The 15,322-nt window shown below is 39.5% G+C and overlaps 2 protein-coding genes across 3 annotated transcripts in view; one reads left to right on the top strand and one right to left on the bottom strand.

The window, feature by feature from the left end:
- Positions 1-11,225, bottom strand: MAP3K19 (mitogen-activated protein kinase kinase kinase 19). Its single transcript, XM_039342366.1, has 5 exons — positions 10,757-11,225; positions 7,382-9,628; positions 6,599-6,739; positions 3,484-4,181; positions 1-252 (listed from the first exon to the last, which is right to left on the bottom strand). The coding sequence occupies exons 2-5, from the start codon at positions 8,837-8,839 to the stop codon at positions 189-191; spliced, it is 2,361 nt and encodes a 786-aa protein (XP_039198300.1). The 5' UTR covers positions 8,840-9,628; positions 10,757-11,225; the 3' UTR covers positions 1-188.
- A 2,030-nt stretch (positions 11,226-13,255) lies between these two features.
- Positions 13,256-15,322, top strand: part of RAB3GAP1 (RAB3 GTPase activating protein catalytic subunit 1) — a 29,772-nt gene continuing 27,705 nt past the window's right edge. Inside the window, exons 1-2 of one of the 2 annotated variants that reach the window (XM_039342364.1) lie at positions 13,256-13,343; positions 13,480-13,535. In XM_039342364.1, the coding sequence (XP_039198298.1) occupies positions 13,299-13,343; positions 13,480-13,535 (101 nt within the window). In that variant the 5' untranslated portion in view covers positions 13,256-13,298. The remainder of the gene's footprint in view (positions 13,344-13,479; positions 13,536-15,322) is intronic. The other variant, XM_039342365.1, reaches the window with a different exon arrangement.

The following is a 15,322-nucleotide window of genomic DNA, read 5'->3' as shown; positions in this document are numbered from 1 at the left end:
TTTATACACACACACACACACACACACACACACTAAATCCTATGCTACAAAGTTCATTCAGAAAAGATAAAAGATTTACTATTTCAGCAACTTCTACAAGTTTTGTACCAACACTTTCTCAATTTAGAAGACATTTTCCCACACAAATGAAATAGTTTATATTTGTTTGATAGAAGCATTGCCAGGTGTCATGAGTTTCTTATGAAAGGATGTTGCAACAATTCTAAGGCAGTTGGCCGCTCATGTTGGTCCCTGCATGAAGTGTTAAAAAAACAGAAATTAACAGTAAGACAATAAAATCTTTGGTAGAAACCATATTACTCATTTTCTATCTATTTAATAACTTATATAAAAGAGGTACATTGATTCTTAAACCATGGTGCATTAATACATGCTTTTATTTACTCAAAGCCAAAAAGAGTGTTATACTCTGAGAAAATATGTCAAAATATTAGCATTGCTCCAAGTTTTATTTTTAAACAAAGTTCTATCGATCTTAATGTTTTAAGATACTTATCTGGTATTTGAACTGAAGTTCATGCTCTAAGTTGATTAAATTTATTTTTCACCCTTTTTATATATATCGTGCATTCAGAAAGTATTCAGACCTTCACTTTTGTCAGGTTATGCTGCAGCCTGATTCTGCAGTTGTTGAAATTCATTTTTTTCTCATTAATCTACATTTAGTACCCCATAATGACAAAGTGAAAACAGAATGTTAGAAATGTCTGTAAATTGATTAAAAAGAAAAAAAATGAAATATCACATTGGCATAAGTATTCAGACCCTTTGCAACAACACTTGAAATTTAGCTCAATTGCCTCCCATTTCTCTTGTCTCTTTGCTGACATGTTTCTGCACCTTGATTAGAGTTGCCCTGTGGTAAATTAAATTGATTGGACATGATTTGGAAAGGCGCACACCTCTCTATTGAAGGCCTCACAGCTGACAATGCATACTGTAGCAGAGAAAAGCCATGAGGTCAAAGGATCTGTCTGCAGAACTCAGAGACAGAATTATTGCAAGGCATAGATCTTGGGAAGGCTACAATAAAATTTCTGCTGCACTGAAAGTTCCTAAGAGCACAGTGGCCTCCAGAATTCTCAAATGGAAGATATTTGGCACAACCAGGACTCTTCCAAAAGCTGGTCACCTGATCAAACTGAGCAATCAGGAGAGAAGGGGCTTAGTAAGAGAAGTGATCAAGAAACCAATGGTCACTGACTGAGTTCCAGAGATCCTGTGCTGAGATCGGACAGAGTTCCAGAAGGACAACCATCACCAGCCCTCCACCGATCTGGGCTTTATGGCAGAGTGCCTAGACAGAAGCCTCTCCTTAGTGCAAAATACATGAAAGCCAGCTTGGAGTTTACAAAAAAGCACCTGAAGGACTTTCAGACTGTGAGGAACAAGACTCTCTGGTCTAATGAAATCAAGATTGAACTGTTTGGTCTCAATTCTAAATGTTATATCTGGAGGAAACCAGGCACCACCTGCCCAATATCATCCCAACAGTGGCCGCATCATATGTGGGGGTGCTTTTCAGCAGCAGGCACTGTGAGACTGGTCAGGGTTGAGGGGAAGCTGAATGGAGCAAAATACAAGGATATCCTCAATGAAAACCTGTTCCAGTGTTCAGGACTCAAATTGGGCCAAAGGTTCACTTTCCAACATGACGATCCTAAGCACACAGTCAAGACATCACAGGAATGGCTTAGGGACAACTCTGGGAATGACCTAGAGTAGCCTAGCCAGAGCCCCGACTTGAACCCTATTGAACATCTCTGGAGGGACCTGAAATGGCTGCCCACCTGACTAAGCTTGAGAGGATTTGCAAGAAAAAAATGGCAGAAAATCCCCCAATCCACATCATACCCACAAAGAATTGAGACTGTAATTGCTGCCAAAGGTGCTTCAACAAAGTACTGAGTTGAAAGGCCTGAATACTTATGCCAATGTGATATTTCAGTGTTTTTTTTAATAAATTTACAGACATTTCTAACGTTCTGTTTTCACTTTGGGTACTGACTGTAGATTAATGAGAAAAAAATGAATTTCAATAACTGTAGAACAGGCTGCAGCATAACAAAACTGACAAAAGTGAAGGGAGTCTGAATACTTTTTGAATACACTGTATACAAACATGAAAAGTAAAATTAAACTTGACTGACCTTCTCCACAAGTCATAACTAAGATTCCAATGTAGCTAAGAATCTTTAAATTTAATGCCATATGGCCAGCTGCCAAAACAAATTATTTTTTCAGTTATGACTGAATATTTTCTATAATGTTTTCTACTGCCCAGCTACCATGGTTCCTGGTGGTTATTTAAATGATAACTAAAGTTTGCATATTACAGGTGTTCCTTTTTCTTTTCAGATGGCTATGTATTAGAAAAATCTGTGTGCGATATTGACATTTCATAAAAATGGCCTATATCTGAGGTTACCACTGAAAACAAGTTTGGAAATGTCAGTTAATATGGTTGTAAGAAAAATGTTTTAAATCCTTTATAATTTGTCATTCCAGTATTGGAAGGCTCACCTCTCCTTGCGTAATCCTACACAAAACTTAAGGCCATCTTCAAAGGTTCCATAGGGGTAAGCCGCCTTAGTAGGATTAGTTAGTTACCTGTCTTACTGTAACGTGCTTTCAAAACTGTTGCTCTCACAAGATAGGCAGGAAGACAAGTTTGCCTTGTCTTAAAGGGAATATAGCAATAGCACTTAAGACTTATATACTACTTCAGAGTGCTTTACAGCAATCTCTGAGAAGTTTACAGAGTCCCCAACAATCTGGGTCCTCATTTTACCGACCATGGAAAGTTGGAAGGCTGAATCAACCATGAGCCGGTCAAGATCAAACTCCTGACAGTGGGTAGAGTCAGCCTGCAGTACTGCATTATAACCACTGCCCCACCACGGCTCACAACATGGTAGTTTTTTGCTAAAAGGTAATTAATGGAAGGAGATGTCCCTTTGGTCCCTGAAACTTTCACATCTCTATAAAGTTTAGGAGTTTTCTGAATCAATATATGGACCCAAAGAGGTTTACAGGGAGAGAGGAGAAGGGAATGTTCCTGATTTGCCAATAAAAATCCATTTGCAATGCTGGAGGAAAAGCCAGTTTTTGCAGAACCAATTTTATATAGTGGTGAAAGTGGGGTGGGGGCAGAAACCAGGAGACCGCAGATTCTAGATTAACCTGACATGTACCTGAAGTACCCCCGAGACTCTTGCAGAAGACAAATGACTTAACACACACAAGCATATATGAACCTACCCTGTATAGAAAAGGCTTATTCTAATCCTAACTGGAAAGGTCAGAAAAGATGGACATGTTGTATACCATAAGTTTAATTGTGATTGAACTGCGATGCCTAAACTACTATTTTATTTTTTAAGGCGCTCAAACTCAAGAAATCTGATTGTGTGAATTGTTTTACTGCGAATAAAACTAATTTTAGATATATAAATCACGTACCTTGTTAAGCACAGATGTACAAAATCAACTGCTTTGTCTGAGCACTGTTTGGGTAGTGAAGGCATAAGTCCTTTGTGAGCAGCTATGTAAAACATGGCTGCTAGTTTATCCATGGCAGCCAATGGTGGCTTTCCAGTGGCCATCTCAAAAACAGTGCAGCCAATGCTCCAGATATCTGATTTCCTCCCATAGCCAGATTCATTTATCACTTCTGGTGCCATCCAATATGGAGTGCCATGCACAGATTTCAGTGGTTCACTATGTGTATTAGTCAGACTCACACAGGCTAAGCGCTTTGCACATCCAAAGTCTATTACTTTGATTGTGCCATTAGGCATAAGCATAACATTGTTTCCTTTAATGTCTCTGTGCACCACACAGTTTTCATGTAAATATGCAACTCCTTGTACAATCTGTTTTGTATATTTACAAAACACCATTTCTGACAGTGGCCCAAAGCGATGAATAATACTGGAAATGGAACCACCAGGAACAAACTCCATGAAGATGCTTACTATGTTATTTTCTAAACTTGTTCCCAAGTACCCCACAATGTTGACGTGTGTTAGGTTTTTCAAAATCTCAACTTCTTCTTGTAGTTTCTGGTATTCCTTTTTATTCCCAGCTTGATCACATGCATTCAGTGCTACTTGTTTCACAGCTATTAATTGTCCTTGGCTTGTAAGTCCACAGTATACCTAAATATCAAAGCAGGTCATTTTGAAGTAGAACAGATAACAACATATATGTTTTTGATTTAATTCAGCTTAATCACTTCAGCACTGGAAGTCCAATTGTCCCCCTCTCTAAATGGCAAACAGCAGTTCAAGGAATCACTTAACTAGGGAGATGCTAAATAGAACTTGGTCAAAAGTGCTGTAGTTTTTATTTCTGAGTAGGAAGTTGGACTCAATGGCATCTTCTGACTCAGTCATTTTATGACACTTTAATTATACAATTCTACTATTTATTTACTTATTTCATTTCTATCCTGCCAAATCAAAATCTCAAGGAAAGGTACAACTTATATGACACCCAAATTGAAAAAAAAAAAAATACAGCAACAATATTGATTCAACCCCTTAATTAGTAGATATGCAAGCTCAGGGGCAGTGTGACTCAATCCAGACTGATATTGGAAGAGACAATGAGTCAGCTGGCTTCTGACAAACAGTAATTGGGATTTGTTGGGATTCAGTCTGAACTGATCTGACAATCTCAAACACCAAGGACATTCACAGCATCTTCAGAATGGAGATCTATAGATATCATCAGCATATTGATTACTTTCTCCTCTCCCAGGGGTTTCATGTGGGATCATGTGAAAAGACGGGGGAGAGGCCCCATTTTGTATAGCAGATGCTACAGGTTTGGCTACTCTTCTCCCATAATCACCAACTGTAACTGCTCACTCAGGAAGAAACAGAACTACTTTAACATATTTTCTCCTATCTTCCAAGTCTTGTGGGAAGTATATGAAGTGTAGTATGCATCTGACTGAGCATGGTCAAGTCTTTTGTTAAGGACCATCTTACAGTAAAAGTGGCAAAATGTGCATTCAGAGATACACTGGTTTTTTATCTCTAGGATGAATATACAATGGATATGTTCCTGTTACATCTGTGGATAGAATAGTGGCCTGTTTAGGGAGACTCAGTCCCTGTAAGGAGTTTTCAAGGCATCTGTCACATAAACTCACTTGTAATCATACAGAGGTGGTCTTTCATTATACAGGTCTAATGGGGTGATTGAGGTAAGATCTTGCTTGGTTAACTGAGAAGTGTTTGAGTTTCTTAATTCTGAGGAATGCAGCCGTGATGCCATGCTGCCTCCTATGTTTTGGATCCATGTCCCACCTGGCTGATCAATGCTTCATGAGAGGTGATGTGTAGGTGGAACCATGCAGTGGTAGCTACAGTTCCTCCTCTGAAAGAAGCAGCAGTTTGCGTTGGGTCTGAAACTTCTGTCCCAGGAACAGTAACTTGGAACAGTCCAATGCCAGCCCCATGATGACAATAGCTACTCAAGAAAAGCTGTTGCTTGGTAGCTGATACATTAGCAATATCATTAGCTTCTCTCTACTTTAGTCATAGACTCTTGCAACTTCTCACCTTTCAAATAGGACATCAAGGTGAGGTATCACTTATGGTCACACATACACTGTTGAAATACTTCTTCCATCCAGACTACACTACCTGCCAATATCATGTGTAACTCCACAATTAGGTTGCACAGAGACAGGATTTTCTGACCTTGGACTTGGCAATGAATAATAACAACCTGGAAATACTTCCAGTTGTTTCTACCTGTCCAATCCGATCTAGCAGGATGGGCACAGTCCAGGTCCCATCAAGCTGGCAGGAACCAGGAGACATGCATTTTCTGCTATACTGCCTCTCCTCCGGAACACCCTCCCACCTGAGATTAGGATGCCTGACTTTCCTGGCTTTTTGGAGGGCCTTGGAGCTCTGGATATGTGCCTGGGACTGAGGTTCTGAGTGTGTAAAGAGCCCCATTTCCTGGTTACGCTGATACTATCAGATTATAGTTATCTCTTGGCTGCTGTTTGTATTTAATTTCTTTCTGTAAATGTTTTAATTGTCTGTCTGCTGATTGGGTCCAGGAACTGAGCCTCAGGAGCCAGAATGTGAAACAAGTGTGTTACATTGTTCCTGTCTTGCCAAGGAATGGCCTGCTTCTAGTCTCCCACCATAGGCACTGGTTTGAAATGGGTGGCTATATGAATTAAACAAACAAGCAAACGAATACTTTGCTAATTTCAACTCCCATTGAAATTAGTTGTGGAGATTTGCATCCTTAACAAGTTATGCGTGCAAACATTTGTACATCTAGGATATTTGGTCAAAGGCTAGATTCCAAACAGAAGGCGGACAGGGCAAAATCAACTATATTAATTACTAGTTGCCTTATATAAAGAAATTTTTTAACAGAATTTTCTAGTTTTAATGATATTCAGAAGTTTAATTTGATTCCAAGTTTATATCTCAGTATCTTTTCAATTTGTGCTCCATTTTGAGAGTTTCTGTCTAAAAGGAAATAATTAAACTACTTAGAATACAATACACAAAATGCGGTCAGACGCAATACGACTTACTGTGCCATATGCTCCTTTTCCAAGGATTTCACCTTTAGTCCACAAGATACATTCTTGGTTAATTAAACTGTTTTCTGAAAATGCAGTTTCATGTAGAAGTGGATTTTCTTCATCAAATCCCATGAAATCCAGATAAAAAGTCTGCAAAAGATGGCAGAAAAATAGAGTACTGCTAGGCAATAGAAGATAAATACAGATGGTTTGTCAGTTGTTTTGAGAATTATGTTTACATGAAGTAAATTCTACACTGCAACATCTGAAATTGAAAAGAATTTCTGCTTTTCATATCACAGCCCTGAAACTAAGACTGAAGTTGCTACTATTCAATTTAAAATTATTATTCAGAGACAGATTGGTTTTATATCCCTAAAATGAATACATAATGGATTAGCATTGTCAAAAATTTATTAACTAAATGTCCTAATTTAATTGATTGGGAGCCACCCATAGTGGCTATATAAATATTTTAAATAATAAAATAAAAGTAAGTAAAATATAATCTAAATAAAAATGCTGAACATAGCAAAGAATCATGATCTCCCTGACCTGCTTGTTAAGTGTGTGAACAGATCACGTTATCTGCTGGACTAGAAAAATATTGTTAGTTTGATCCAGTAAACAAATTCTTATGCTTTAACATTTTTAAATGGGGATATAAGAGAACGAAGAGCCCATTTTGCTCAAAGAAAGAAGAAATAAGAAGTAAAATGTAGAAACTAAAGTACAGCAAAGCCTAAATATTAGACTGTATTATAAATGTAGGATACTATGGTGCTCACTTACCTTATTATTTTTAACTTTTGCTGTTCTCCAGTCTCCATTTTGTGCCTCTACATTTGTATTTCTGGTCATTGAGCTAGAATTGTTGCCATCTGTCCCACTCAGAGAAAGCAGTTCAGTGACTGAGCAACAGAATATGTCTTCTGTTACTTCCTTATAATCTTTGTACCCAAAGATATTTGTATATGACTGAGGGACTGAGTTTGCAAGATAGTAAGTCCATGCAGTTGTCATATTTGCTACACTGACATTTTCAAGCTGGAATTTTTTGAGAGAAAATGAGCTTATTTGGTCTGTAAAAAAGGATGCAGATAGCTTTTGATTATACTGTAAAATCTGGCTAGCTTCCTGCTCCACAAAGCAATCAGCTATTTTGTTTTGTCCATCCCTTAAAGTCCTACTGTTGTTTGCATTCTTTGGTTCATTTATATTTTTCACACAGCTTAAGAAAGGAGCGTATTCTGCATGAACTTTAACTTCTGGCCAAAGTAACTCCTGAACATTGGTGGCAAATGCTTTCATAGGAAAAGCATCATCTTTATCTTCATCATCATTATCTGAAGTATATTCCAAAGAAGCTTCTTCAATTGGTGACAAGACTGAATTAGGAAATACTTCATTTTGCTTAGCAGGTTCAGGGAATTCAGTGAAAATCTGAGCTTGCTGATCTTCACAAATTGACTCAGTGCTCTCCTTTGGCTGAATCTGCAGATCAGCAAAAGAGACAGTTACATCTTTGCCCTGTTCTAGACCACAGTCTATTAACTTGGACACCTTTTTTGGTGCAACTTCCTTCTCCTTCAGCTTTGGTTTAATACTAAGGCTCTTGTGAGATTTAGAGAATGTTTTCTTCTGGGGACTTTTTATTCTGCTAGTCTTCTTCCCATTGAAACGGTTAGATTTATATTTCATATCATTATGCCATCCAGTTGGAGCAGAACACACATTCCTGTTACCCTTATTCTCACCATATCCATCAGGCTTACGGGAATATACCGGGGTCCCAAACATTTCATAAATGCCAGGTCCTTTGCTATTAGAATGTATTTCCTTGAACATGTCACTATATTTCAGATTCAAATGCTCTACTGGGAGTTGTGCTTGTCCAACAGGCAATGGAGAGATTGGTTTTCTCAAACTAACAGAACTTGGGGAAATACAGGGAAGCATTTCCTTTGTAGAACTCTGACCATTATGCTGGAAGCATTTTTTCTCCTGTTGCAGATTATTTTTCTGAAGTTTTGAAGATATCTCAGTTTCTTCATGAGACAATCCTAAAGAATGAGAAATAGGACTTTTTATCTTATTTTGATGCTGAATAGAACTCTTGCCCCAAATCATTAACTTCTGAGTCATTTTGGTACACGGTTTAGTGTTCAAAAGATGTCTGTTATTTCCTTTATATCTGCCACTCTTCTTGTGAGCAAAAATATTGAAGCTTTGGTTTATGTTAGGCAGCATGCTCCTTCTTTGGGATAAGCATAATCTTGCTTTTAGCAGCTTTGGATTCAATTACATTTCTATTCAAACCATCTGATTGGCAAACAGGAGCATCAGATGATTCAAAACCTACTAAGGTATTAAATCATTAAAATATGATCTTTGATAGTTTTGTTCTGCACAGCAGCACTTCCAAATGCAGCCTTTTTTACACTTTTCTTGTGATGTTTTCACCTCTGATGATTCTGCTTTGCTTAATCTAATTTAGGGACACTCTTACTTCTTAAATCTTTTTCCCGCACCATTAAGACTTAAAAATATCTTTATGTCTTGAAAGATTAACATTCTGATTCTTTTGCTTCAGGAAATATTTCACTTGGGTTGAGACAACTATCAGAACAATCGAAATCACAACTGCTGTTTATATTATCTATATTCTCAGAGATCACTAGTACTTTATGGGTTGCACAATTGGTAGATTTTTGATATATGCCTTAGGTCTGTTGCATTTCAACTGGAGTTCAATTTCTTGGGCTTCGGAGTAGCCATAGACTATGCAATGTTCTTCTGAGTAATGGATATGAATATCCCAACCGCACAGGGAAGCTTCCAGATGTATTACTGAGGATGTGATAATCAGACTGCTTAAGGTATCCCTGCCACTGACCATCTGCCTGGAGGTCAATTTTCCTGAATGGTGAATGAGAATTCAGAATATGTGAAAGATTGTTAGCATTATTATCTTTCTTAGTGTTCTTTCTCACTGGAGGAAGTTGCTGTATATTGCTTTGATAGGTTGTCAAAAAGTTTCTGTAAGTTGCAGAAAATAATTTATAGAATACTGTTATTAATGTTTTACCTAGAAACCTCCTACATGAATTAAATGTGATACTTAATAAAAGTAGCATTTAGTTTACTTTTTAAAAGTTACAATAGAAAGAACAACAACCCACAATTAAAGCATCCTTTTATCAGCCAGAAGCCATTCCATGCTTAAAATGTACAAAACCCAGGCTTAGTGGAACAAAAAGGTACAAAATTGGTATATGTAGCACATTCATTGTTTTAGTTTAAATCACTTAAAAGCTAAGTAAAAGCAGAATGGAATCCAAAGGTTTATTAGGACACAAAAATATTCTGTAAATAGAGGCCAAGAGTACAATTTGTAGAATTCCCAAAAAGCACGGACAGTGGCATTCTGGGAGTTGTGAGCTAGTTGGGTGATTTTAGGCCATTCATTCACTCTCAGTCTAACCCACCTCACAGGATTGTTGTTTCGGGGAAAATAGGAAGAGGAAAGAGTATTAGGTATGTTTTTCCCCCCAAGTTATGTATAAAAATAATAAAGGTTGGCTAAAAATAAATAAAAAATGGAGATACAAAAGAATGAGCACAATGGGCTTCCAAACAACAGAGCTTTCCCTTTATATTTTATATATCAGCTGAGATTTTATAAAAAAGATTTCAGTGGCAAACCTGGCAGCTCACTTATCTCAAGATGCTGTTTGTCTCTTTTATGCTATTTACCACATCCATATTTGAGTAATAGGTGGGAATAGTAGAAAGTATATTTCATAATTATAACTCGCCCTACCGATTGAGAAGCAGTCCAATGCAAATTTTCATCTAGCAAGGAAGATCAAAATATTCCAAATTCCACTTACTTACAAGTTTACTAACATCACCAATCAATATAGTTATAGGTATTAATAACAAAACCAATAAACATCACTCTAGCAGAATCTTTAGATCTGTTGTATCACAAATACAATGGATGATTGCCACTATGTACTGTAGTTCAAGTACTGTAGTTCAAGGCAGTTGCAGAATCAAAGTAAACTTTATATTAAAGCAGCTTTTTTGCTCACACATGATATGCAATCTGTTGAATTTTATTTACTGGGAAGAAAAATAAAGATGTTCTACTGAAATTCTTACCTTCAATTTGATGCCAACACAGACTTTCAAGAAAGGAAGAAACATGATTATAGAGCTCCAACACAAATCCTTCTGATATTGAGAGCTAGGTTCTGGCTGTTTAGTTTACAAGCTGTCACCAAGGTAACTGTCTTTTGGGTATTTTATACAGTGAATGACTGATCAAAGAGGCTTAGCTGGGCTGAGAAAGCAAATGAGAAATCTAGATCTTAGATTAAGCAATCTAACAAGCTTGGGTTTGCAGCAAAATTCTAAGAATATACACCACACATAAAATGCACTATCTCATTTATTCTTTCGGCAGCCATGAGAAGAAGATGAATGTTTTCTGGAAAAGCTGATAAAAAGGAATTATTTTATTTACAAAAATCTCTTAAATTATTTGTAAGACATGTTTGCTGATTGAATATCAGCAACCTTGTAGCCTCAATCTTTGAAATTTGAAAAAATACAACCTCAGACACTTTACCACTTCAACAGAGATGAGTTGAACATGTAGTGTTCTTCTCCCTTTTTTGTTTCTCTAGGTTTTATCATTCAGAACCTTGGCTGTTTACTCTATGATCTCTACAGTCTAGGTCCGTGGTGGCGAACCTATGCTATGCATGCCAGAGGCGGCATGCAGAGCCCTCTCTGTGGGCACATGTGCCATCGCCCCAGTCCTGCCTTCTCCCATGGCCCCATCAGCAGCTCCCCCAGAGAGTCGCCCTTGGGCACGGCCTGCGCAGAGCAGCACAGCCAAGGACATGGCAGCTGGGCAGAGGGGACTCCGCCCTCGTGCCCCGTCGTGCGATGCTGTGGGGTGCGGATGGAGGGCATGGCTGCCATGGCGCTGCAGAACTGCCTCGGCAATCTGCTCTGATGGGCCATGGAGACGGTAGGTGGCCCTGCAGGCAGAGCAGGCAGCAGAGCAGGGGCAGGCAGGGATTAGAGCAGTGGGGGGGGGGGGCAGAGTGGTTTTTTAGGCACTCAGTGTCTAAAAGGTTTGCCCTCACTGGTCTAGGTTTAAGTAATGCTTACTGACATCACCAAGATCTTAGCTCTCACTCCTATGATATTTATTTTTGGTGAATATTTAATAAGGTGACCAACTTTTTTACAATGAGGAGGACACAAATAAATTGAAGAAAAAAAAGTGAGTCTAATGCGTGCGTGCGTGCCATGTCATGTTTCAGTAAGAAGTAAACAAAGCCAATTGCGTGCGACGCACTCTTGCACGCGGTGCACTCTCTCAAAACAATTCTCCTGTGCAGAGTGCATGCATCTCCTAATTGCACCTTGCCGCACTGTACTGAGCCTTGACGAATCATCATGTCAAATACAAATATGTCACATCACATGCAACGGATCGGATCGGCATCGATAGAATACGGAGATTTACAGATTAGTCTTCAAATATCGAAAAGAAGGACATGTCGGAGGACACTTTTTGAGAGAGGACAGAACTTACAAAAGGAAGACTGTCCTCCCTAAAGAAGGACGGTTGGTCACCTTATATTTAATCACTTTAATTCTACTGTTAACTTCTGTTTTAACTGCATCTGATTAGTCAGAATCCTCTTCAAAATGTTAAAAGTTCCAGACTGGCTGATTTTGTCATTCAAGACCTGGATTGGCCAACTCAAACGAGGACTACATCTTATTTATCTATTTACAGATTTCCATACGCAGATAAATGTAGCCGGCGTGTGTGGGGCGCACTGTGGATCCGCGTGCCTCTCTCTCTCTCTCTGTGCGTATATGGGAGACGGGGCAGGAAGGAGACAAAGCATAGGGGTTTATTTATCACCGGTTGCTCAGAAATAATTACAACAAACCTTAAAAGGAAACCTATCTTTACACCACGGGTGTCAAACTCACAACATCACATGACGTGTCCCAACGTTTTACGAGTTTTTTTTTCCCATTGCCAGCAATGGGGTTGGTGCGGGTTTGGCGTGACGCATCCGGCCCGCGGGCCGGCAGTTACGCATTTAATTTGTGTATGATTAAAGAACACTTAAGTACTGAGGTGGCACAGAGAAAAACAGATGCCCCAGAGCCTAGTCTCTTATTGCCTCAGCATCGGGGTCCATCTCTCCTTCCCCACAGAAATTCCCAGAATGACTTAAAAGCCAGCCACAGTATTTCGTGAGGCGAAGAGGAAACAATGCACCCTGCCTTAAATCCCCAGAAGGTTGTGCCGTATAGCTGGAACACTTTCATTCTTTTGTCTCTCAGTTCCCCCTCACGTTTGCAACAATGAACTAACATTAGGGCATCTGTGAATGGAGCGTGACTCCCTGATTACATTCCTGCAGTTTTCCCGACAACACAAAACGGCCTGCCCGGGACTATTTCCACAGGCCTTCCTCATCCCAAGGTTAAACAGACAACACCCCACTCTACACTCGCGACCCAGCAACAAAAGAAGGAAGAAAAATCCCCTCAAGCTCTCCGGCCTCCGCGGAGAGCTTCTTTCCCTCCGCCCCCTCCACCACTTCCCCGCGCGGCTTTGCCACATGCAGCGCCGCGCCGCGCGCCGTCTTGTCCCCCTCCCATCATGCCCTTCGGGACGCTGCTTCTCAAGATGGCGGCCGACAGTGAGGTTGGTTCACCGGTTGAAATACCCCCCCCCCTCCTTTCTCCTTTCGGGCTAGCGGGAAAGTGGTGCTGCTGGGTCAGCGCTCTTCTTTTCCCGGTTGGTGCCTCACTTGCTGCTTTCTTCTTTTCGTTTTCCACAGCCGGAGTCCGAAGTGTTCGAGATCACGGATTTCACCACCGCCTCCGAGTGGGAGAGGTAGGTGCCTCACCTTTCCCCGCCGTCCCTCTTTCCCCTCTTGACCTGCGTTGGCATCGGTGCGGTTATGTTTAGGGGGGGCCCTAACTGCTCCCGGGGGCTTTCGTCTGACTTCTGTGCTGGATTTTTTGGGGGGGTGGATGGGTATCAGGAATTGCTTTGTCGGATAACTTTAGGAGAGGAAATGTAAACAGGTAACTTACGGGAAAGAGTTTGTTGGAGTGTTGCGTTGCCGACAGTGGTTGGTCACATTGGAAGTGAGGACTCGTAATAGCAGCAATTGTGAAGAAAATATTAGACTGGAGACTAAAACATATGAAGAACGGCTGCAGGACTTGGGTTTGTCTAGTGTCTAAAGAAAAGAAGAAATAGGGGTGACATGATAGTAGTATTCAAGTATTTGAGGGGCTGCCACAAAGAAGAGGGCATCAAACTATTCTCTAAAGCACCAGAGGGCAGAACAAGAAGCAATGGTTGGAAACTGATCAAAGAGAGAAGCAACCTGGAATTAAGAAGAAACTTCCTGACAGTGAGGACAATTAACCAGTGGAACAGCTTGCCCCCAGAAATCGTTTGCGCTCCATCACTGGAGGTTTTTAAGAAGAGACTAGACATTCACTTGTCTGAAATGGTATAGGTTCTCCTGCTTGAGCAGGGGGCTGGACTAGAAGACCTCCAAGGTCCCTTCCAGCTCTATTCTATTCTAATCTATTCTAGAATTGGGAAGTGCATACTTACTTACCAGCTGGGCAAACCCAGGTTGTTCCATTGAAGGCCCTTTTTTGCTTAGAGTCTCTGGTATTTAAGGGATACCTATAAACATCTTCTGTAAATTGATATATATTTACTTAATATTGGACACACAAATATGTTTCCAGTCTTATACTGCTGGTTATTATTTGGTAACTCAGTTATGGTAAAGATATTGTTTGTGCTGGCTTATTATTTGGTAACTCAGTTATGGTAAAGATATTGTTTGTGCTGGGTGAATGCTTCACTAAAGATACAGAAAACAAATATGAGCAAATATTTGGAAAGCAGGTAAAATAAATGCTAATATAGTACCTGTAACAAAATTGCTTTGGATAGTTATTTACTTCCTTTTTATTTATATTTCAACTTGCCAATAACTTTGGGAGAGTATAGAATGGAAAACAAAAGTATAGAGCAATGGTTCTCATCATGGACTATATAGCCTTCCAGGGTCCTTGTTACATTTCTAGGGGTGTCAGTAAGTTTTTGAGAGAGCAACCCAAACTTAATTGCCAGGCATATGATCTTTGTGTCATAATCTTCACATCTTGTTCTCAGTGCTGATTCATTGTCTGCATAGAATTGATCATTTTTGTTAGTTGCTAAAAATACTTTGCTTTTATACAACACAACTGAAATTAGTAAGAGAGCTAGCTTGGTTTAGTAGCTAAGGCATCAGGCAAGAAACTGGGAGACACTAAGTTCTAGTCCTGCCTTAGGCAGATGGCTAGCTGAGTAACTGTGGGCTAGTCACTTTCTCTCATTTCTAGGAAGGAGGCAATGGCAAACTATTTCTTTAAAAAAAAACCTTGCCAAGAAAATTGCTAGAATAAGACATAGTTGAACAGAAGAAAAAAAATGGTTTGAATAGAAAAGAACATTTTTTTCCAGCTAACAGCGACGCTGAGAGGTATTACAAAGAGAAATGAGGCTTAAAGGATGCCCTGAATATATATAAAAAAAAAAGGTTGAGAGCCTTTGCTGTTGAGCAGTGAGGAAAATGGCATTAGGGCTGTTCGAATCTCTGGAGGTGG

The sequence above is a fragment of the Crotalus tigris genome, unplaced genomic scaffold (genome assembly GCF_016545835.1).
Source record: "Crotalus tigris isolate CLP2741 ecotype Arizona unplaced genomic scaffold, ASM1654583v1 scf7180000017790.654992, whole genome shotgun sequence".
Classification (NCBI taxonomy): domain Eukaryota; kingdom Metazoa; phylum Chordata; class Lepidosauria; order Squamata; family Viperidae; genus Crotalus; species Crotalus tigris.
The sequence above is the reverse complement of the archived record's forward strand: the minus strand, read 5'-3'. Positions and strand labels throughout refer to the sequence as shown.

Coding starts and splice junctions, on each gene's coding strand:
- MAP3K19 (XM_039342366.1), bottom strand. CDS start 8,839: ATGCTGCCTAACATAAACCAAAGCTTCAATATTTTTGCTCACAAGAAG. Junction 4,182..6,598: donor GAAAAGGAGCATATGGCACA/GTAAGTCGTATT, acceptor TTTGATATTTAG/GTATACTGTGGACTTACAAG. Junction 253..3,483: donor GTACATCTGTGCTTAACAAG/GTACGTGATTTA, acceptor CACTTCATGCAG/GGACCAACATGAGCGGCCAA.